This window comes from Salvelinus sp. IW2-2015, linkage group LG9 (genome assembly GCF_002910315.2).
Source record: "Salvelinus sp. IW2-2015 linkage group LG9, ASM291031v2, whole genome shotgun sequence".
In the NCBI taxonomy this organism is placed as follows: Eukaryota; Metazoa; Chordata; class Actinopteri; order Salmoniformes; family Salmonidae; genus Salvelinus; species Salvelinus sp. IW2-2015.
This window is the reverse complement of record NC_036849.1, coordinates 74,894-98,768: the sequence shown is the minus strand read 5'-3', so window position 1 is coordinate 98,768 and position 23,875 is coordinate 74,894. Positions and strand designations below refer to the sequence as shown.

Below are 23,875 nucleotides of genomic sequence, written 5' to 3'. Positions count from 1 at the left end.
AGCAGTAAAATGAAATACTTCTCAGGTAATTGACATTCACACTCACCACATACAAGGCAAACGACAGAACCAGAACTCCTTAGCTAGCGACTGACACATGAGGCGGTCTAAAAAGGGCCATGGTCTCAGTGTTTTACATCACGGCTTTGACTGGAAAGACAAGAGTTGAAGGGATAAATCCTTATTGGCCCAGGTCCAAAGTAGTCCACTAAATAGGGAATAGGATGCCATTTGGGACGCAGTCTAAGTCTGAGACACTGGGAGAGTTTCAATGGTGAGAGGGAATGTCAGAAAGGACACTCATGTCAGTGTTATTACATTGACTTGCCACAGCTGTGCCTGAGACATTTGTCTGACGTGTGTGCCTACAGATGTGCCTGCCTGGCTGAAAAGCCTCCGTCTCCACAAGTACGCGGCTCTATTCTCCACCATGACGTACGACGAGATGATGTTACTGACCGAACAACAGCTGGAATCACAGGTCAGTAGCAACAAGGAATACCTAAGGAAACATACTAGGAACGTAAAGGCAATTTTAAGGAATTGTTACGGTAGTGAAACTCTGTCTCCAGTTTCTAGTGCTGTACTTTTGTTGTCTTCCTCAAAGAGCTGATAGACATGAATCGGTATTTTAAGTGTTGTAACGGGATGTTATAAAGGCTCATTCGTGCTTATAACAAGTTATAAAGTAGTGTTCTTTTTTTTTAATGGGAGGCTTTAAGTAAAGTGATTCAGAACACGGTGATTAATTACCCTTTTCATTATGTATTTCTTTAACTTGTCGTTGGTGTGTGTTTGTGGTGAAGGAATGTTGAAAGAGTGAAATGATATGTATTTTCTGCAGAATGTCACCAAAGGGGCGCGCCACAAGATAGTCATCAGCATCCAGAAACTGAAGGAGCGTCAGAACATGCTGCGCTGCCTAGAGAAGGTCAGTGGTGCAAGCTGTCAACTTCTTAGGTTAAGTAAGTTGTCACGAAGCTTCTACAATGTCTTGCTAAGTGAGGCCCAATCCCCAATCAACCCCTGAACACTACTCCCTATGCACTTATTGAAATCTAAGAACATTTGATAGGTATAAGTAATATGGTATTGCTTACACCTGTCAAATCCTCTCAGATCTGTGACAGTCGGGGTCAATTTGGGATTGGGCCTGAGTGAAATAGGCAGACAATTGGGGTCAGCGTTTCACTTCCTGTCTAAAGGATCGGTCAACTGAAGTTTGGGCAGTTGCTCTTTCTCTTTTTCCTCTCTTCGTCTGTGCTGAGTGGAAAAGACTTGACAGGTAAAAACAATACAGTATGTCTGAAAACCTGACTAGCTGTCTAGTCATGAGGAAGAGGTCCAAGTGAGAGACCTTGGATCCTTCCATTTCTCTTCGAGAGGGATTGAGGAAACGAGGCTGGAGGAAGCAAAGATTCGACTGCTAGTAATGTTTTTAGACACAGCCACGGTAGCTCATCATTTGATGGCTTGCTCACCTGTCAGTTATCTTAGATCAGTACAGATGAAGAGGACACAGGTAGAGAAAATACACTTTTTAGACTATTCTGAAAGAGGGTCCACTTATCCAGGAAGATAACGTCTGGGCCCTGTCTCTATAAGGGTCTCGGACAATGGCTGTCAAGGTCACAGCGGGGTGTCTTCTCTTATTGGGCCTTCTAATTTCAAGCCTGACCTTTTCACCAGGGGCTGTTCGTTCTAAAATGTGCTTCTGCGCCACATTTGGAGGGTTTGGGGGTGAAACAAGACACCTGTTGCTTGGTATTTCAAGTTTTTATGCGCTCGCTTGCCGCTCATGTTAAGGGCTCAGATATGGATTTGACTTCCGGCAGCAGTATTGGACAGGGGACACAGAGGATGCATACAAAATGGCACCCTATTCCCTATAGTGAACTACTTTTGACCAGAGTCAAAATTAGTGGAGCGCTGGTCAAAAGTAGTGCACTATATAGGGGATCGGATGTCATTTGGGATGCAGGCAGACCGGACAGGACAGAAGCGAAACGTGTGTATTTTTGCAATTGCTTTATTTTTCCTCGTCATCACATGACTGATGAGGTCGGCGAGCGCTTCCTCCCTTTCATGTCCAAAATATCCCGCCGCCTGACAGCCGCTGTTATAGAAAGGACTCTGACGGAGACTTCTAGAATGATCCTCCTCTGAATAGGGCTATGAGTATTTGTTTCCCTTACTGTAACGGTCCGGAACTGTTTGGTACCATATGTCTCTTTTGATGTTAAAGAAGCACCTTCATTATAGATCATGCTGACTAATTTCCTTTTTCCCTTCTCTCTGCTATACCTCCTCCTCCCCTGCTCTCCTCTCTTTCACTTAATCTTTACTGTACCCCTTTGTGACCTTCCCTCTCTTGCTCCCATTCCTTTTTCTCTCCTCCTCTCCCATTCCTTAATTCTCTCTCCTTCTATCTCTTTGTTTCCTCCCCCTTCCTTTTCTCTCTCTATCACATTCTCACATTCTCTTTCCCTTTAATTTTCTCTCTCCTTTCCCAGGACGTGTTGGAAGGTGGTAACCTGCGTGGCCCTCTTGCCGAACTCCACCAGATGATCCTGACTCCCATCAAGGCGGTGGCCAGCGACGAGTCGTTGCCCTCCTCGACCACACAGCAACCCCTGTTGAGCCTTGAGGGGAAGAGCAGCGCCGCCCCGGGGTCTCACCTGGCCCCCGGAGGAGGGGAAGGGGAGACAGGGGCTACCCTCATCGCCGAGGGGGACATCCCCGGCCAGTTCACCCGCGTCATGGGCAAAGGTAGAGGATCTAGTCCCATAGATTGGGAAGTTAAGTTGTCGTAACGTTGTCACACGCACGTCACATTTGTGTGACAGACTGCACAGAAAGAAACCAAACACCTGGGGTCACAATGTGGTCACTATTTAACTCCAAAACCATTTTCATATTTTTCATTAGTCCGCCATTGATATGGTCCCAAATATTATAATTTTGCCTAATAGGAAGCCTGTGTTGACTTAAGGAAAGGTTTCATGATGATGATACAAAACACAACTTCATAAGGCTTCTTGCGTTTACTTGTTTTTTGGGCATTAGGAGACTGAAAGCGATATAACTTGAAAACTGAATGTGGACATGCAACATTTTATTTGACTATCACAAACGGATTAATGAAAAACGTACTAAAATAAGACAGCCCTTAGCCGTTGTATATTGGCCATATACCATACCATCGGGCCTTATTGCTTAATTCCAGTATGTGGGCGTTTTGGTATCTTGACTTCCCATAGACTTCCCTTCCTCTCCCTAACCACCTCAGTGCTATGTACTGAGCAAACAGAGGACATTTTGGAAGAAATGTGGAATATGGAAATCAGTGTGGCCACGTTTCTCCTTGCTCAAACCCTGTGTCCTTAAATCCCCCTGCTTTGAGGAAACTAATTCACCCGCTCTCTTTTTCTTTCTTTTTCTACCCTCTTCTCTCTCTCCTCTCTCTTTTTTTTGTCCTCTCTTTCCCCCTTCTCTCTCTCTTCTCTCTCCTCTCTCTCTCCAGTTTGCACACAGCTCCTGGTGTCCAGGCCAGATGAAGAGAACATCAGCTCCTACCTGCAGCTCATTGACAAGTGCCTTCTGCACGAGGTACACACACACACACAGAGAGAGATAGAGAGAATACTTTTCTTTATACAGTTCTTCAGACCCTTATTTATATAATGGGTGAATGTATCACATTAGAGCAGCAGTTGCCATCTACATTTCAAGGGGAAACTGACTATGCCTTTGTGTGTGTGTGTTCATAACCTCACAGTATTTTAGACATATGTTACATTCTGTATCAGCTCAAGTGTGAAAGCTGGATATTGGAAAATGTAAAAAATACAAAGGTATATACTGAACAAAAATGTAAACGCAACACGCAACCATTTCAACGCTTTTACTGTGTTACAGTTCATATAAAGAAATCAGTCAATTGAAATAAATGCATTAGGCCCTAATCTATGGATTTCACATGACTGGGCAGGGGCACAGCCATGGGTGGGCCTGGGAGGGCATAGACCCACCCACTTGGGCGCCAGGCCCACCCACTGGGGAGCAAGCCCAGACAATCAGAATGTGTTTTTTTCCACAAAAGGGCTTTATTACAGACAGAAATACTCTTCAGTTTCATCAGCTGTCCGGGTGACTGGTCTCATACAATCCCGCAGGTGAAGAAGCTGGATGTGGAGGTCCTGGGCTGGCATGGTTACACATGGCCTGCGGTTATGAGGCCGGGTTGGACGTACTGTCAAATTCTCTAAAACGACGTATGGTAGAGAAATTAACATTCAAATCTCTGGCAACAGCTCTGGTGTACATTCCTGTAGTCAGCATGCCAATTGCATGCTCCCTCAACTTGAGACATCTGTGGCATTGTGTTGTGTGACAAAACTGCACATTTTAGAGTGGCCTTTTATTGTCACTATAAGTCGTTTGTACTGTGTAATGATCATGCTGTTTAATCAGCTTCTTGATATGTCACCTGTCAGGTGGATGGATTATCTTGGCAAAGGAGAAATGCTCACGAACAGGGATGTAAACAAATTTGTGCACACATTTTAGAGAAATAAACGTTTTGTGTGTATGGAAAATTTCTGGGATATTTTATTTCAGCTCATGGGACAAACACTACATGTTGCGTTTATATTTTTGTTCAGTATATTTCTAGTGTAGTTGGGCCATAAAAAATAAAAATAAACGAACAAAGCTGAACTGCAAAACCCGAAGTCATGGTCTTTCTCCTACTCTTTGGCCCTGCAACCTCTCCTTTTCCCTTTCCCCTCTCCTCCCTCAGGCGTTCACTGAGACACAGAAGAAACGGCTGTTGTCATGGAAACAGCAGGTGCAGAAGCTGTTCCGCTCGTTCCCCAGGAAGACTCTCCTGGACATGGCGGGCTACCGGGCGCAGAGGAGGTAGATTAGACCCTACACACACACACACACACACACAAATGGATACACATAGACAGAGATATGTATATACACTACCGTTCAAAAGTTTGGGATCATTGTTTTTGAAAGAGAACCATGTTTTTTTGTCCATTAAAATAACATCAAATTGATCAGAAATACATTGTTAATGTTGTAAATGACTATTGTAGCTGGATTTTTTATGGAATATCAACACCGGCGTACAGAGGCCCATTATCAGCAACCGCCACTCCTGTGTTCCAAATGGCACGGTGTGTTAGCTAATCCAAGTTTATAATTTTAAAAGGCTAATTGATCATTAGAAAACTATTTTGCAATTATGTTAGCACAGCTGAAAACTGTCGTCCTGATTTTAAAGAAGCATCTGGAGCATCAGCATTTATGGGTTCGATTACAGGCTCAAAACTTTCTCCTGAAACTCGTCAGTCTATTCTTGTTTTGAGAAATGAAGGCTATTCTATGCGAGACATTGCCAAGAAACTGAAGATCTGGTACAACGTTGTGTACTACTCCCTTCACAGAACAGTGCAAACTTGCTCTAACCAGAATAGAAAGAGGGGTAGGAGGCCCCAGTGCACAACTGAGCAAGAGGACAAGTACATTAGTGTCTAGTTTGAGACTGGCAACTTCATTAAATAGTACCCGCAAAACACCAGTCTCAATGTCAACAGTGAAGGGGCGACTCCGGGATGCTGGCCTTCTAGGCAGAGTTGCAAAGAAAAAGCCATATCTCAGGCTGGCCAATAAAAAGAAAAGATTAAGATGGGCAAAAGAACACAGACACTGGACAGAGGAACTCTGCCTAGAAAGCCAGCATCCCGGAGTCGCATCTTCACTTTTGAACGGTAATGTATATACAAAAAAAGTATGTGAACCCTTTGGAATTACCTGGATTTCTGCATAAATTGGTTTTCAAATGTTTCTTGTCTATATTGAATACATCATTTAAACATTCATAGTGTAGGTTGGAAAAAGTATGTGAACCCCTAGGTTAATGACTTCTCCAAAAGCTAATTGGAGTCAGGAGTTACCGAACCTGGATTTCAATCAATGAGACGAGATTTGAGTTGTTGGTTAGAGCCGCCCTGCCCTATTAAAAAACACTCACATAATTTGAGTTTTCTATTCACAAGAAGCATTGCCTGATGTGAGAATCATGCCTTGAACAAAAGAGATCTCAGAAGAATTGTTGACTTGCATAAAGCTGGAAAGGGTTACAGAATTATCTCGAAAAGCCTTGATGTTCATCAGTCCACGGTAAGACAAATGGTCTATAAATGGAGAAAGTTTAGCACTGTTGCTACTCTCCCTAGGAGTGGCTGTCCTACGAAGATGCCTGAAAGACCACAGCGCAGAATGTTCAATGAGGTTAAGAAATCCTAGAGTGTCAGCTAAAGACTTACAGAAATCTCTGAAACATGCTAACATCTGTCGACAAGTCTACGATACATAAAACACTAAACAAGAATGCTGTTCATGGGAAGACACCACGGAAGAAGCCACTGCTGTCAAAAAAATACATTGCTGCACGTATGAAGTTTGCAAAAGTGCACCTGGATGTTCCACAGCGCTACTGACAAAATATTCTGTGGACAGATTAAACTACAGTTGAGTTGTTTGGAAGGAACACACAACACTATGTGTGGAGAAAAAAGGCACAGCACACCAACATCAAAACCTCACCCAAACTGTAAAGTATGGTGGAGGGAGCATCATGGTTTGGGGCTGCTTTGCTGCCTCAGGGCCTGGACAGCTTGCTATCATCGACGGAAAAAATGAATTACCAAGTTTATCAAGACATTTTTCAGGAGAATGTAAGGCTCTCTGTCCTCCAATTGAAGCTCAACAGAAGTTGGGTGATGCAACAGGACAACGACCCAAAACACAGAAGTAAATCAACAAAAGAATGGATTCAAAATAAGAAAATATGCCTTCTGGAGTGGCCCAGTCAGAGTCCTGACCTAAACCCGATTTGAGATTCTGTGGCATGACCTTGAGAGTGGTTCACACCAGACATCCCATGATTATTGCTGAACTGAAACAGTTTTGTAAAGAGGAATTGTTCAAAAAAGGTTATTGCTGCCAAAGGAGGGTCAACCGGTTATAAATCCAAGGATTCACATACTTTCCCCAGCCTGCACTGTGAATGTTTACACGGTGTGTTCAATACAGTCATGAAAACGTAGGATTGTTTGTGTGTTATTAGTTTAAGCAGACTGTGTTTGTCTATTGTTGTGACTTTGATTGATGCAGAAATCCAGGTAATTCCAAAGGGTTCACATACTTTTTCTTGCCACTGTATAATGATATATATATCCACACACACACACACACACACACACACACACACACACANCACACACACACACACACACACACACACACACACACACACACACACACAGACGTACTAACCTCTCCTCCTGCTCTTGACACCATCTGTTCTGTCTCACCCACGTCTGACTTATTTTTTTCCTCTCTAGCCATTCTGGATGTTTGTGTATGTTTTCAGCGTCACTTTTTATTACCAACACTTATTATCACCACCACCAATTTGTACTCAACGACTTCCTCGGCGAAATGTTTAAAAGGTCAAATAATGTAGCTACAGAGCCTGTTCTCGAGTGGCAATACTCCCCCTGTTCTTGACACATATACAACTCCACTCCGGAGATCAGGGTTCCCTGCATCCGCTGCGACCTCGCTTTCTCCAACTTTCCCATCTCCTCAGTCAATCAAATGCGTTTTATAAAGCCCCTTTTAAACTAGCAGTTGTCACAAAGTGCTTTACCTCCTTTTATTTATAAAAAATAAATAAAAAAAATGATCATCCAAGTGCTATTTCTCTCTCCGTGCAGCAGCAGCAGCAGTAGCCGTGGCTTCGGCCAGTCCAACTCTCTCCCCACGGCGGGCTGCGTGGGGGGCAGCAGTAGCATGTCGGCCCGCCGGAGCCTGCGCCAGTTCCAGATGCCCTCACGGAGCCTGCCCGGCGCCAGGCTTGGCCTGCTGGGCACCGCCGGCCTCCTGGGACCCACGCCGCGCAGCGCCAGCAGCACCCCCACCGGTCTCAAGCAGGGACGACAGGTAGGGACACTTCTGACTGTAAATTTCTCCTAGGCACTTAGCCACTACCCCTAGCCGAAGTAATTGATGTAGAGTTCTTCTTTTGTGATGTTATATTGCAGAGTCTCCCTTTTAGGCAGGGACGGCATATGAGGACACCCCGATCTAACCTTATCTTAGCCCCTAGCATCTAGCCCCTGCCCACATCGGCGTCCTCAACTCAAATATTTTCTCAAGTCTCCGATTTAACATTAACGGGTAGTGTCTAAAGTATGAGTTAACCTCACATTTCCAGATTTTGGCCAATCATTTAGATCTGAAAGGATTTTTAAGGTGATGTTATATTGCTGAGTAAGCCTACCCTTTTAATGGGAGGACATCCCTATCAGCTTCAATCACAATTTGGTTCCCTACAGTAGTGGAAAATGGGTAGTGATACAAAGGGTACTGATACAAAGGGGACCTACATGGAGAAACAACAACGTTATTGTATTCTCACACTGAAGGGGTGCTGCGTATATGCCTATATACAGCGGGAGAAAGGAAAAAGGGAGAAAACCACTACTTGGTCAAGTGTCTGGAATCATCCCATCACGCAGAGAAATAATCAAACTCCTAACGATACCCTCTTTCGGATGTGTCCCGACCTATCCGTCTCTGTGAATTACATAGTTGTAAAGACAGTCATAGAAACAAATTCAACCATGAGGGGGAAAATGCAACATCGGAGGGAAAGAAAGGCAGCGTCAGTGGCGTGTCGGGTGAAGTGGCTGGAACTTGTCGGCGGATCATGCATTCCACAGACCCTACATCACTAGGGCTCATTGGAACAGTTCTCCACTCCACAGCAGGGATAACCTGGCACACGTCTGCTATGCTCCCATTCTGCATTTCTTTATGCAGCCTTACAATGGGAGGAAACTCCAAACCGCTTCCTCCACAGTCAGCACACTTTCTCCGTCCGACCATTTTTTGGGGGACGAAATCGAAAGGTGTGGAACGTGTGTATTGAAAGAAAGGAGGTAGGAAGGGGAGGAAGGGGAGAGAGAGAAACTGGGGTGAGTCATTGTTAGGGCGGTGGTGGTGTAGGGGGAGGGGTGACGGAGGGGAGAGGGGGAAAGGGAGGAGAAGGAGAGAGAGCAAGTGAGCTAGTCAGAGGCAGTGAGAACAGTGCACAGGCATTTCCTGTTTTTCCCTGGCTCTCTGTATGGGAGGGCCGGGAAAGGGGGACAGCGAGACAGAGAAGGAGTGGGGAGAGAGAGAGAGAGTGGTGGAGGGGAGTAGAGGGGGAGAGAAAGAGAAGGTTGAATGTATAATAGGCAGGTTACAGAGAGGAATCCGCACGGCTAAAGTGACAGTAGTTTGAGGTTAAACGGGGGGAAAGAAAAATAGAGGAGAGGAGAGAGGGAGAACAAGAAAAGGTTGACTTTATAATGTCTCAGTAGTTATAGGCTCGAGTGGAAACAACATCTGGTGTGCCCTCCCGTAGTTTTTACACACTTTTATAAAGCCACCCCTGGGTGTGCATTTAGTTATGTGATAGTCCTAATTCATACAATTTTGAGGAAATTAATGCGAGTCCATTTTGATCAGAGTGTAACCAAAATGTACATTGCTCATGATTTGAAATTGTCAACCAAAAGGTCGGACTATTGGCCTATAAGCCATGCTGAAGTATTGTGAAATGTCATTTTTAAATATAAATTAAATTGCACTTATTGAGTGAGGTGCTCTCAGTAGTTTGTCTAATGTAGGGGTCTCAAACTGCAATTTTTAGGGGGCCAAGGTGGGGGGTGGGTCTTTCAAGTATCGCCAACAATGTGCAGAACTGTATATTACTTTGGCGTCATAGGGACATTAATATATTTCCCAACATTGTCTGTTAGTGGTTAGATTTGTTGCACCCGTTATTGGAATTGTGCCAGTTTAGATGGTCTAATGAGCCAAAGATAGCCTCCTAGTGAGCACAAAACTTTGAAAAGTCGTGGTTTCAACATCTTTTCAACAAAAAAATAAGTATTTTCAACCAAGCACAACGTCATTTAAACGTCTTGTGCTCATAGGGCTATCAGTCTGTTGTGGCTGTCTGTGTGACTATCAGTTTGTCCAACAGGGCTTATGGTTTGCCAACCCCGGAGGCAGTAATAGCATGCCCAGCCGAACCCACAGCTCGGTGCAGAGGACCCGTTCCCTGCCTGTCCACACCACGCCACCCACCATGGTCATGTATCAGCAGTCTGGTAAGAAATCACGCACACACTCAGTTACACGATACATACACGTGCGCACACACACTTTGTCACACATTACTCTACTGTACAATGTAGCCCTTTATCTTTCTGTTCCTCTCTTTCTTTATCTTAGCCTTTCTTTCTCTTTTCCTCCTCTTTTTCTTTTTCTTTCCCTCTCTCCTTTTTGTATTGCCATCTCTCAATCTTTTATAAGCTCTCAGCAGCCTAGCATCCTCAGTACTGCCTTCCTCTCTTTGTTAGCCTGGAGACAGATGCTGTAATGCCACAGGGCACCACACACACTGCTCTCATCTGCATACCAATGCAGCACAACAGCCTTAGGTAAAGATCCCATTCAAGTCCAATGTTCTGCTCTGTAATGGCTGGATCCTTAATTCTATTTTCACGCTGTAGCCGCGGGATAAACTGGACATCAATGTGACAGCGGGGATTTCCTCCTCCGGCCTGTCTTTCATAGGGAACCAAAGTGTATTCCCCCTTTTTTAGAATGGAGAGGAAGGAGGAGGGAGGGCAGTTTCAGGGGGAAAGAGGGAATGCAGCCGTATGTGAGGAAGGGAAGGAGGGAAGAGTCAGTGGACTGTTACAATGAGCCTCTTTGTGCTGGGTGGCTGGGCAGCCCTGGCACCCTTTCCCTGCCTTTCTCTCTTTCCCTCCTTCGTTCTCTCCCTCCCTTCTACAGCTCTGCAGAGTCATACACACTGCACATGCACTCGGGGGTGGCTGGAGTTGGAGCCGGGCCAGAGTATGTAGCTGCCTGGAAAGCTAGGCCTGGACTCGCCCTCTCTCAATCTCTGTCTCTCTCTCGCTCCCCTATTTCTCAAACTGACGCTAGACAGATTAAATGATTGATTAAAACGGAGACTATACAGGGAGAATGTAAGGGGAGTGAGTGTGTGTGCGTGGAGGTGCCAGGATTTGAGGCCTAAAAATAGCCAGTGGCTGACTGTTCTGTCTGTCCAGCCAGTGCGACGGCAAGTGCATAACTCAGCTCTTCTCTCTACCCACAAGGGATTTTCACAGCCGCCCGGGCCGCGTTGACTCCGCTTAAGGCAGGCAGGAGCAGCTTAAGGCTAGCCGATGGCCTAGATATCCCCTCGTGACAGCTAGCTAAGGAGCTCACAGCTGAGCTGAGGGGGCTGCTAGGCTAACAAGTTAGCAAGTTTTTTTGAGGGGGTGGGTGAGTTTATGGGTCCCCCTTGTGGCGGAACGGGTGACTTTGAACTTGAGAAGTACACACACACACCTTACTCACACACACACACACGCAACAAACCACCCCCATTTCAGTAACCCAAGTGACTGGGTATTGTATTTAAGGGGTGTAATGTGGAGACAGTTGGTTAATTGGCGGTGTAGTGTAATCAGATTAAGCATGGCACACGCGGTGTGGTTGAATGGAGGTCATTGTTACGACGCCCGCCCCGCATGCACTGGGATTTGGAGCCCATGATAATTAATTCCTTTGTCTGCTGCCATTTCGGTGTGGTGATGTTAGGAAAGGTTAAAGTATTGGGATTGAGACAATTTGATGAACTTCATTTCAACTCTTTTTCGTGCTCAATGGGAATAGTAGACTCTGATGTCGTATTTTGTGGTTTGTAGAGGACTGTGAAGAAATGTATCATTCTTTTGATTGTAAAGTCTTTTAGCTATTTTCCCAGTGGTTGTGTTGATGTTGGAACATTCTGGGGTCTTTATCTGGCTTTTTATGTACTGGTATACACACATTTATCATTTTCTTTCAGTTGTTTGTTTAGCTTTTTATGTTAGCTGAGCTTTCACAGTGGTTGTGGGTACGTTGTTGTAACATTGGTGGTGTTCTCCAGGTAGTTGGTTGTGGGTACGTTGTTGTAACATTGGTGGTGTTCTCCAGGTAGTTGGTTGTGGGTACATTGTTGTAACATTGGTGTTCTCCAGGTAGTTGGTTGTGGGTACATTGTAATGTCGCAGTGCTGTCCTGGTAGTTAGTTGTGTGTACGTTGTTGTAACATTGTGGCGTTGGTCTCCAGGTAGTTGGTTGTGGGTACGTTGTTATGTTGCAGTGCTGTCCTGGTAGTTAGTTGTCTGTATGTTGTTTTAATGTTGCAGTGTTGTTCTCTGGGTAGTTGGTTGTGTGTATGTTGTTGTAACATTGTGGTGGTGTTCTCCAGGTAGTTGGTTGTGTGTACGTTGATGTAATGTTGCAGAGTTCTCCAGGTAGTTGGTTGTGTGTACGTTGATGTAATGTTGCAGAGTTCTCCAGGTAGTTGGTTGTGTGTACGTTGATGTAATGTTGCAGAGTTCTCCAGGTAGTTGATTGTGTGTACATTGTTGTTGTAACATTGTGGTGGTGTTCTCCAGATCTCCAAGTGCCAGTGACGGAACCAGACATCAACAACCGGCTGGAGTCTCTGTGTTTGAGTATGACAGAGCATGCCCTGGGAGGTAGGAGCACCACAACCATCCACGAACACACAGATACGAATTCACACACACCAGTTAATACTGGACTTCTTAGTCAATACACACATGCACACAGTACTGTATCTAATGTACCACTTGGTTTAATCACACGTGCGCACACGCACAGAGAAAGAAACTTGTACGCACGCTCGCTCTCTCTCTCTCACACACACACCCTTTGCCCTCAGAACAGCCGTAATTGGTCGGGGCATGGACTCTACAAGGTGTCAAAAGCATTCCACAGGGATGCGGTTCATTATGAGGCCAATGCTTCCCACAGTTGTCAAGTTGGCTGGATGTCCTTTAGGTGGTGGACAATTCTTGATACATACGGTAAACTGTTGAGCATGAAAAATCCAGCAGCGATGCAGTTCTTCTTACAAACACGCCTGGCACCTACTACCTACCATGCCTTGTGCAAAGGCACTTAAATCTTTTGTCTTGCCCATTCACCCTCTGAATCTCAAGGCTTAAACTCCTTATTTGACCTGTCTGCTTCCCTTCATCTGCACTGATTTGAAGTGGATTTAACAAGTGACATCAATAAGGGATCATACCTTTCACCTGGATTCACCTGGTCAGCCTATGTCATAGAAAGAGCAGGTGTTCTTAATGTTTTGTATACTCAGTGTATACATGCGCAAATAAACAGACAAAAGGTGTGTCAACTTTGGAATTCTCTCTATACACGCACAAACAAACAGACAAAAGGAGTGTCAACATTTGGAATTCCCTCTACCCAGAAACTGTTAAACCTCTTTTAAATTTTTGCCTAAAATGACATACCCAAATCGAACTGCCTGTAGCTCAGGCCCTTAAGCAAGGATATGCATATTCTTGATACCATTTGAAAGGGAACACTTTGAAGTTTGTGGAAATGTTAAATTAATGTAGGATAATATAACACATTAGATCTGGTAAAAGATAATACAAAGAAAGAAAACGTGTTTAAAAAAATTATTTGTACCATCTTTGAAATGCAAGAGAAAGGCCAATATATGACTTAGGAATCTAGGGGCAATTTAGATTTTGGCCACTAGATGGCAGCAGTGTATGCAAAGTTTTAGACTGAGCCAATGAACCATTGCATTTCTGTTAAATGTTGTATCAAGACTGCCCAAATGTGCCTAATTGGTTTATTAATAACTTTTCACGTTCATAACTGTGCACTCTCCTCAAACAACGTCATGCTGTTCTTTCACTGTAATAACTACTGTAAATTGGACAGTGCAGTTAGATTAACAAGAATTTAAGTTTCTGCAAATATCAGATATGTCTATGTCCTGGGAAATGTTCTTGTTACTTACAACCTCATGCTAATCGCATTAGTCTACGTTAGCTCAACCGTCGCGTGGGGGACCCACTGATTCTGTAGAGGTTTTAAAAGACGTTACGGGTGAGTCATTTGCCAAGTCATCGGGAACATTCATATTTCTTGTCAGAATGTGACCGTAATACTAATGAAGCCAGCAACATACAGTGAATACATCCAGAGTCTCAACTCCCCAAAGATGATGGCTTGCCTGTCGCCAGACCTGGGTTCATATACTATTCGAAATCATTTCAAATGCTTTAGCTGTGCTTGATTGAACCTGCAATAGAACAGGCCCTCCAGGAAGGCTAAAGCAATTGCTCAAATTATTTGAAATATTTCAAATAGTATTTGAGCCCATGTTTGGCTGTAGCCAGGGTGTGACTCCACAATTAATCCACGCGTAGTGTGAGGATAGAAGGGTGGAGTGGACAGGGAGAGGAAGGGAGATGGATAATCACAGTAACCATTCCCATGCGAAGTGGAGTTTAGTTTTAAATAAAGTGGCTGTTTTCTCTCTCCCCGGCCTCGCCAGCACAGAGGCAGAGACAGTGGCCCTCAGTGCTCGGCGCAGAGCTAGGGTGGACAAGCGCCGCTTTGTGTAGTTGGACAAACACACACACACACAGGCCCAGAGCAGAGGTGGTTAGCTGAGGAGTGCCAGTCCCAGACTGGACCCTTCCTCTCTACTGTACCCCTCTGCCCCTCCTTTCTCTCTCTCTATAACTTACTGAATCCACAGAATATAAATTAGAACGAAAGTACTGATTGTGAATGGAATACCCCCGTGCCCTTATTTACAAATCGAATAAATACTGTCCAATAGAAATCTGTCAGCTCTAAAAATGACCAAACTCTCTTTTCTTTTAACCAATTTGACAGAAAGCTGCCAAGTCATTTCCCTAATATTGACATGCTTCCAGACGTTACCCTGTTAGGCAGTTCTGTAGATCTGAAAGGATTGGATATCCATTATGGTGAACATTTCATCAAGCCTATGACAGGGAAAGGTGGCATTATTCGCATATTGCTAATTGCCTACTTCAGTCCTTTTTCCAGATCTCCGAAAGTGCCCCAGGGGGTAAGGGTTAGAGGTTGGTGCATTTTTAACATGGGCCTTCATAAGACTCTTATGGAACCCTATTACATTTATAGTCCACTACTTTTGACCAGTGCCGATAGAGCTCTGGTCAAAGGTATTGCACTATATAGGGAATAGGGTGCCATTTGGAATGTCATGAGACCCTCGACCACACATAGGAACTCCAATAATAGTAAATTGTTCTATGAAACACCTTGTATGTAATGCACCCTGGTCCATAGGATAGGCTCATTGTCCACCCTCCCTCCCAGAAGCCTGGAGGGGATGAGAGAGCCAAGCCTATGAGTTCGTAGCTTCAACCCCGCAGGACACACACCAATTGATTAATGGACTGCTGAATGTAGATTTTTTTTGTTTTGTTTGCTCTTCAGTATTATGTCTATCTCTAAGCTACCCAGGAAAGGGCTGAAAATAGCCCATAATAATATATGTAGCCTTAGAAATAAGGTTCATGAAATCAATAACTTGCTAACATCAGATAACATATATTCGCCTTTTCTGAGACTCACGTAGATAATTCATTTGATGATACAGCAGTGCAATACAAGGATATAACATCTATAGAAGAGACATAAATTCTTATGGGGGAGGTGTTGCTGTATATATTCAGAGCCATATCCCCGTCATACTTAGAGAAGATCTTATGTCAAGTGTTATTGAAGTGTTGTGGTTGCAGGTTCACTTGGCATATCTAAAGCCTTTTCTTTTGGGGTGTTGCTATAGGCCACCAAGTGATAACAGTCAGTATCTAAATAATAAACTCAGCAAAAAAAGAAACATCAATTTTTCTGGACCCTGTCTTTCAAAGATAATTTGTAAAAATCTAAATAACTTCACAGATCTTCATTGTAAAGGGTTAAACTCTGTTTCCCATGCTTGTTCAATGAACCATAAACAATTAATGAACTTGCACCTGTGGAACGGTCGTTAAGACACTAACAGCTTACAGACGGTACGCAATTAAGGTCACAGTTATGAAAACTTAGGACACTAAAGAGCCCTTTCTACTGACTGAAAAACACCAAAGGAAAGATGCCCAGGGTCCCTGCTCATCTGCGTGAACGTGCACGTGCCTTAGGCATGCTGCAAGGAGGCATGAGTACTGTAGATGTGGCCAGGGCAATAAATTGCAATGTCTGTACTGTGAGACGCCTAAGACAGCGCTACAGGGAGACTGGACAGGTTATCGTCCTCGCAGTGGCAGACCACATGTTACAACACCTGCACAGGATCGGTACATCCGAACATCACACCTGCGGGACAAGTACAGGATGGCAACACCAACTTTCTGAGTTACACCAGGAACGCACAATCCCTCCATCAGTGCTCAGACTGTCCGCAATAGGCTGAGAGAGGCTGGACTGAGGGCTTGTAGGCCTGTTGTAAGGCAGGTCCTCACCGGACATCACCGGCAACTACGTCGCCTATGGGCACAAACCCACCGTCGCAGGACCAGACAGGACTGGCAAAAAGTGCTCTTCACTGACGAGTCATGGTTTTGTCTCACCAGGGGTTATGGTCGGATTTGTGTTTATCGTCGAAGGAATGAGCGTTACACCGAGGCCTGTACTCTGGAGCGGGATCAATTTGGAGGTGGAGTGTCCGTCATGGTCTGGGGCGGTGTGTCACAGCATCATCGGACTGAGCTTGTTGTCATTGCTGGCAATCTCAACACTGTGCGTTACAGGGAAGACATCCTCCTCCCTCATGTGGTAACCTTCCTGCAGGCTCATCCTGACATGACCCTCCAGCATGACAATGCCACCAGCCATACTGCTCGGTCTATGCGTGATTTCCTGCAAGACAGGAATGTCAGTGTTCTGCCATGGCCAGCGAAGAGCCCAGATCTCAATCCCATTGAGCACATCTGGGACCTGTTGGATCGGAGGGTGAGGGCCATTCCCCCCAGAAATGTCCGGGAACTTGCAGGTGCCTTGGTGGAAGAGTGGGGTAACATCTCACAGCAAGAACTGGAAAATCTGGTGCAGTCCATGAGGAGATGCACTGCAGTACTTAATGCAGCTGGTGGCCACACCAGATACTGACTGTTACTTTTGATTTTGACCCCCTCTTTGTTCAGGGACACATTATTTCATTTCTGTTAGTCACATGTCTGTGGAACTTGTTCAGTTTATGTCTCAGTTGTTGAATCTTGTTATGTTCATACAAATATTTACACGTTAAGTTTGCTGAAAATAAATGCAGTTGACAGTGCGAGGACGTTTCTTGTTTTGCTGAGTATGTGTGAAATGCTAGATAGTGAATGTAATGTAAACAGAGAGGTCTGCTTTCTTGGGGACCGGAATATTGACTGGTTTTCATCAAGCTGTCCGCTCAAGAGAAAGCTTCTCACTGTAACCAGTGCCTGTAATCTGGTTCAGGTTATTAATCAACCCACCAGGATGTTTACAAACACTACAGGAACAAGATCATCCACATGTATCGATCACATTTTTACTAATACTGTAGAACTTTGTTCTAAAGCTGTATCCGTAGTGGCTATATCCAGGAAAGCCAAAGTTCCAATAGCTGGGCCTTAAAATAGTGTATAAGAGATCATACAAAAGATTTTGCAGTGACTCTTATGTGGATTATGTTAAAAATATTTGTTGGTCTGATGTGATTAATGAGGAGCATCCAGATGCTGCACTTGATGAATTTATGAAATTGCTTCTTCCAATTATTGTTAAACATGCACCTGTTAAGAAACTGCCTGTTAGAACTGTTAAGGCTCCATGGATTGATGAGGAATTGAAAAACTGTATGGTTGAAAGAGATGGGGCAAAAGGAGTGGCTAATAAGTCTGGCTGTACATCTGACTGGCTTACTTACTGCAAATTGAGAAAGTCTATTCCTATCTGATGGTTTGTCCTATGTCCCTCCCTTCTGTGTGTCTAGATGGAGTCGACCGCACATCCACCATCTGAGAGTAGGACCTGAAGGAGACCTGGGGACATCTGTTCCCACACACACACCCCCCCCCCACACACACACACACCCCACAGCCAATGGGAGAGGTCAACCGGGGTGGTTGCTGGGCTGCAAATCATGCCACGGCGAGGCAATCCGCAAAAACTGCTAACAAACGACTAACGCAGCAGCACATTGGCATGTTACCATCCACGGCTACGCCCCCAGCACACTCATAAGTGCCTGGGCTTCAGTGATGGATGAGACTCCTTTCCCCACCCAGTATAACTACCCACAACAGTGCCCTCTGCTGGGCTGGGTGAGATATAGCAGATATAGCAGCGCTGGGGGTCAGCATCGGCCAACAACCGATTGGTAGACCCTGGGCCCAGTTGAAGGGGGAGTGGTGCATTATGGGTACTGTAGTATATCATGCTATAAGACTGTAGACTTCCCTTCTCCGCCCCCAGTCCCCACACCAGTTTGCACCAGTCAGCATTTCTACCAGTCGTACCATATGACGTCTCACTGAGCCAAAAACAAACACAAGACAAGTAAGTAAATAAACAAAGTGGGACACATTGTGAGAGAAGCTTCGGCATTCATCTCACTGTTTGGGAGAGTTTTAGGGAGGAGGTTTTTCAAAAGTCCCCTATGCTCTGTATAGGTGACAGAAAAAAAAACATTTTTTACATGTATGTATTGTTTACATAAGATGCTACTATGGTACCGAAACATTTATAAATTTTGGCTATGAATGTTATCTCTTATATTTTATTTTTTTTAATAATTTTTGGGAAAATAGTAGCATACTACCGTACTAGTCGCTTAATAGACTAACGTCCCACAGTAGCTATCATAGTTTACAACCAACTTTATCGTTGTTTTTTTGCTTTTTGTTTCTTTCTTTTGCTTACCAGCAGCCAAGCTGTGTGAAAATGAGAACGGTAAAAGGAAAGGGGGATGCAGTGGAAGTGTGTAGAAGGAAAAACAGAGAAATGAGAAGAGATGGGAGGAGGGGAAATGAAAGTGAGGAGACACAGGATGGTCTGTTCCAAGTGATTTAGAAGGAGAAGAGGACGTCAGTGATGATGGATCCATGTCAGAGGCAGGGACTTTGATTTGAAACAAGAGAGGAAAATTGTGTAGTAGCATTGTGGTGAAGCTCTAGGTAAATGTTATAGACAGGCCAATATATATAATCTTTTAGAATTCTTTCATCTTTGTCCCTGCAGACTATGCATTGAACGGTTATGCTGTTAATTTGCTTGGGCTGTGTCTGGATTTGGGAGTGAGGTTTCCTTAACAGGTGCACAATGTTGTGTGAGCTATTCTCTAATTAGGGCTAGTCAGTGTGGGTCAGGAGTATTTTCAATGTGTCTCATTGTGAAATAGAGTGAGGATTACATGTGTTTTCAGTCCAGGGTAGGTACTATAGCGTTGTATGCTATATGCTCTCATTTTACTAGGAAGTAAGAGATGGTCAAAGATGTTCTGAATCAAGGAGAAAAGACGTACACAGAGGACAGGAGAATCAGGAAGTAGCTTTGGCGGATGTAAACGAGAAGGTTGCTGAGGTTTCCTTTCCCTCAAGCAGCATAGAAACATCAACCCATGAAGGGTTTAAAACTAGTTTAAATCCCTGAGATTACTCTCTTTTTAGTACTTAACTCCATCTAGTGGACAAAAGCAGTTAGACAGCCAGCCACTTGGAATTAGGCTTTTTGTACTTCAATTTCTTGTTCGTTTTTTTTGTCTTAATATTTATCCTTGATTCATTGTTGTCTGCACGACATGCTATAAGGGTAGGTTCATGGTAAAATAACCTCTTTTAGAGCTGAGTTAGGCTCTGTTGTTATTAGCCACTGTATCACTGTCATCCTGTAAGTGGGTGTTTTGTGCATGGAAGATCACGCTAATGTATTGTGCCTGAATGGGCATCCTGATTTGGTGTGGTGTTTTGTGAGGGTTATTGGGCAACTTTTTGGGTTAGTTTATTTTTGAATTCTTATGCGTCTCGTTTTCTTGTTCTGCACTTGGTGTTGTGATATTTTACTACAGCTAATCCATCAATAACAATGCCAATAGGTGCAGCAATAGAAATGGCAAGTATGTGCAATAAACGTTCATCAGTGGGGAGAGGCAAGTGGTTTGGAGAGGAAAGGTTAAGAGTTTTGTAGTTCAGAAAAAGGGACTTGACTTATTGTGGAGGTGAACTTGTAGTGAGATGAAACCAGCTTCATGCCAAATGCACCGTTGCTCGGCGATGGAGAACGAGAACACCCCTTCCTCTGCCAAAGTAACTACAGCCCACTCCTAAGTGTGCATTGAACTGAAGCTCTCAGACTGAGCCATCTTGTCATAAAGTAGGGGTGACCCCAGTCAAACCTTTAACCTGTTATTGTCAAAATGTAACTGATGCTTGTAGTGATGTTTCATAGTCAGTCAAACGTCACTGCTTCAGGAAGTGCTCTCACAAAAAACGCAAGGCCTTAACTGGGACGGTGACAGGAAAATTGCATAAAGCATGAATTGGCATGGACCCTTTTGTGGCATGGTTTGGAAAATATTTAGTGGCAGCATTACAGTATTGGTACACTGATGCAACACGCATCAGTGGATATACAGTACATGGTAGTTAGATCCACTTGTCACTGCCATATAAATTGATACTATTAGCAGATTCAAATAATTTATTCTTCTTTTTTTAATCTAATGTTGCAGAGGTGATTTATTGTATTCATTTAGATGTATTATTTAAAGTACCATATGTATTAACTTGCTATGGCTGGTGACCATAAGTACATCTCAAATATTAACATAGTTATTTTGGTTTTGAACTACAGTATAATCGCACATTTTTATATTTAATAGTGGAGTAGAGACACTCTGTCTTGTTTGGATTCGTTTTTTCTTCTGACTGACAGTTTGGGAACGCTTGTTATCCTGGTTGGCCAAATGTCTGAACGTGGCCACCAGCAGAACAAACAGGATAGGGGGCGACGACCCTTTTGAAACATTGCCAAATAGAACAGGCCACAGTAACCCTTGATAGACTGGGATGGAGAGTCATCTGGGGTTATTTCTGTGGGATAAGGCCCTTTACTACTTTGTTACACTTCGGCTATGCGCATCGGAGGTCCAGGGATAGCCCTTTGGGAATGGGCAACCAGTGCTTACCAAGCTAACCACCATCTGCATGGCTAGTGATGACATCACAGTAGATGGCTAAGATATATGTAGCCTATCCAAAAGACTGGCAACAACTGCAGAGCAGAGGGTAGTGCATTCTAGGGTGGGACTTACACACTCACTACTGCCCATGAGGTTATGTGTGTGTGAATGTAGTGTACACTACAGCATGTGCCTATGAGAGAGCGATGGAGCAGAGGCAGTAAACAGAAGAGTTGTGAATGTCATTGATATATTACTGCAACTGTGTGTGTGAAGTAGCCAGATGAGGAGTGGATCGGACTTTGACTCCTCCGGAAGCTGTTCATCTTGTGTAACACAAAAAATGTTTTTTTATTTGTATTTTCCAAAGCGCATCCAACCCCTATGTGGCTGGGATGAGAGAGATCCGCTGTACACACTGCAGTATTAACAGTTAGATGATAACCTTGATATTCCAAATATATTATTATTTAATTTAATGGGGGGTTTTTTAACTGACATTTTTGTTGGTCATAGACACTCTGCACATTAGTCAATTATCGCATCATTATTCGATGGCGAGCCTCTTTCTTTTTTTGTAAACTCGGAAGCATCCATACTGTAACAAAAGTTCTACAGCTTTACTGTGCTCTGTTTGTTTTGTTTTTGTTATCAAAAAGCCGATGTCCTGTATTGACTGCAGGCTTACAAATATATTTGAAAAAATAATATCCTATGTTTAAGAAAAAAACTCAAAAGCTCCCAAAAAAATGGTAATTTATATTATAGAAATGCACGAGGCTGGGAAGTCATATTTAAAATAACAAATGGCAGTGCCTTTTTTTTACTCGAGACATTTACCCAAAATGTAAATGACTGTAATAATATTACTAGAAGCACCCAGATAGAGGTGTGTTGACAGTCAAAATGGTGGCATCCTCCAAACTGCATACTAGGTCCTCTAGGACATTTTAAAATGTATCTTTTGGCGTCAAGTTGTAGACAAAAACAATATGGAACACTTCTTTCTGGCCTCGTGTTGTCAGTGTATTTTTTTGTTTCTGTAGGTACTTTTCAATGCTGATATGAAGTTAGGAATTATACCTGTCTGTACAACAAACAGATGTATATGCTTTGTGTGTGTTTGCACGTGTGTGTCTTGCTGTAACTGTAAAATACTTATTCTCAAATGTACCAGAAATGCTGCGACATCGCCCAATCAAAAGAAGGCTGTTGTTTTTCTTCCTTTGTTTAGTCATCAGAGGATGACTGCCTCTCAGCTGTATGTGTGTGTTATACAGTATCTAGGGATTGTATGGTCACTATGCCCACAGTTCAGCAACACATGAGGGCTGACGTTCAGAGAGACCTGAGGTCCACTGTACACTACATAGATCAGTATTACAACCAGTCTCTCTGTAGAGCCAGCCAATTAGAACTGGGCCAGTATTTACAAAGAATCTGAGTAGTAGTGCTTTTTACATGCCTTCTAGATCATAATGATTAAAATTATATGGACAGGGGGGACCTGATCCCAGAGTTACTTTTTTAATTCGGGGCCTGACGCCATGCCAAAAGCCTGTCTCAGGTTCTGTGTTCCTGTAGCTACTTGCCTCGGGCAGGGTTTGGCTTGTGAGAGGAAGTGTGGATGCTCATCTGTTCTAAATGGATCTACAGAGACTCCTCTGTGTAAATGTATGTATTTTCATTTTTGTCTGAGAGATTGTGGTTGCTATCTATTCAGAATGGGAGAGCTGCGAGTGAGTGAGTGAAAGATACTGAATGAATCGACTGAATGCTTTGTTTTGTGGGGTCTGTGTTCAAATGCTTGACATCTTTGTTATAACCACAGACAAAAAATGTATTAAAGAATAACTTGTAAAATTGTCTATGGATAAAAAAAGTTTTAAATTCTAATGAAAGGGTCATGTCTTGTATTCTGGGAGGCCACGCCATAGCAGGAGACGAGTCTACTGGCTACTCCTCCAAAAAGCACAACAATCAGAGAAGCTGAAGCACTTTCATAAAACCTGTTGCCAAGAGGCGGGCTCCAGTCAAGGAGGGTACCGCCTTGTTTCACACGACCAGCTAAAACAAAGCTGTCAACCCCCCCCAAAAATCCCTACACCCCCATTTTGTAACCCCAAAGCAAGTGTACACAATGTGAGGTCCGGCCACCCGACACCCTGCTCGCTCGACCCTCTCCTCCCTTGGACCATCTCTGGAGACCATCTCACTTCCCTCAACTCATCCCTGAGCACTGGCTGCGTTGCCTCTGACTTCAAAGTTGCCAGAGTCGCTCCCCTCAAGAAACCAACACTTGACGACTCTGACATCAGACAATACAGACCGGTATCCCTTTCTTTTCTTTCTGACCAACTCTCTCGCTATCTCTCAGAACGATCTTCTTGACCCTAACCAGTCAGGCTTCAAGACGTGTCACTGCTCTTCTCTGTGTCACGGAGGCTCTTCACACTGCCAAAGCTGACTCCTCTGTTCTCATCCTCCTAGATCAATCTGCTGCCTTCAACACTGTGAACCATCACATCCTCCTCTCCACCCTCTCAGGGCTGGGCGTCTCAGCCTCTGCACTCTTGGATTGCATCCTATCTGGCAGGCCGCTCCTGCCAGGCATTGTGAAGAGGATCTGTGTCTGCACCACGTACTGTACTCACAACTGGTGTCCCCCAGGGCTCGGTTCTA

At 44.0% G+C, this 23,875-nt stretch overlaps 1 protein-coding gene across 4 annotated transcripts in view; it reads left to right on the top strand.

Moving 5' to 3' along the window:
• samd4a (sterile alpha motif domain containing 4A) overlaps nucleotides 1–23,094 on the top strand; it is a 99,045-nt gene extending 75,951 nt beyond the window's left edge. For 2 of the 4 annotated variants that reach the window (XM_023993890.3, XM_023993894.3), the window contains 9 exons: nucleotides 372–481; nucleotides 845–931; nucleotides 2,514–2,769; nucleotides 3,524–3,609; nucleotides 4,802–4,920; nucleotides 7,797–8,022; nucleotides 10,115–10,241; nucleotides 12,594–12,677; nucleotides 18,008–23,094. In XM_023993890.3, coding sequence (XP_023849658.1) covers nucleotides 372–481; nucleotides 845–931; nucleotides 2,514–2,769; nucleotides 3,524–3,609; nucleotides 4,802–4,920; nucleotides 7,797–8,022; nucleotides 10,115–10,241; nucleotides 12,594–12,677; nucleotides 18,008–18,036 — 1,124 coding nt within the window. In that variant the 3' untranslated portion in view covers nucleotides 18,037–23,094. The remainder of the gene's footprint in view (nucleotides 1–371; nucleotides 482–844; nucleotides 932–2,513; nucleotides 2,770–3,523; nucleotides 3,610–4,801; nucleotides 4,921–7,796; nucleotides 8,023–10,114; nucleotides 10,242–12,593; nucleotides 12,678–18,007) is intronic. The other 2 variants (XM_023993891.3, XM_070445077.1) reach the window with 2 other exon arrangements.
• The last annotated feature ends 781 nt before the right edge of the window (nucleotides 23,095–23,875 follow it).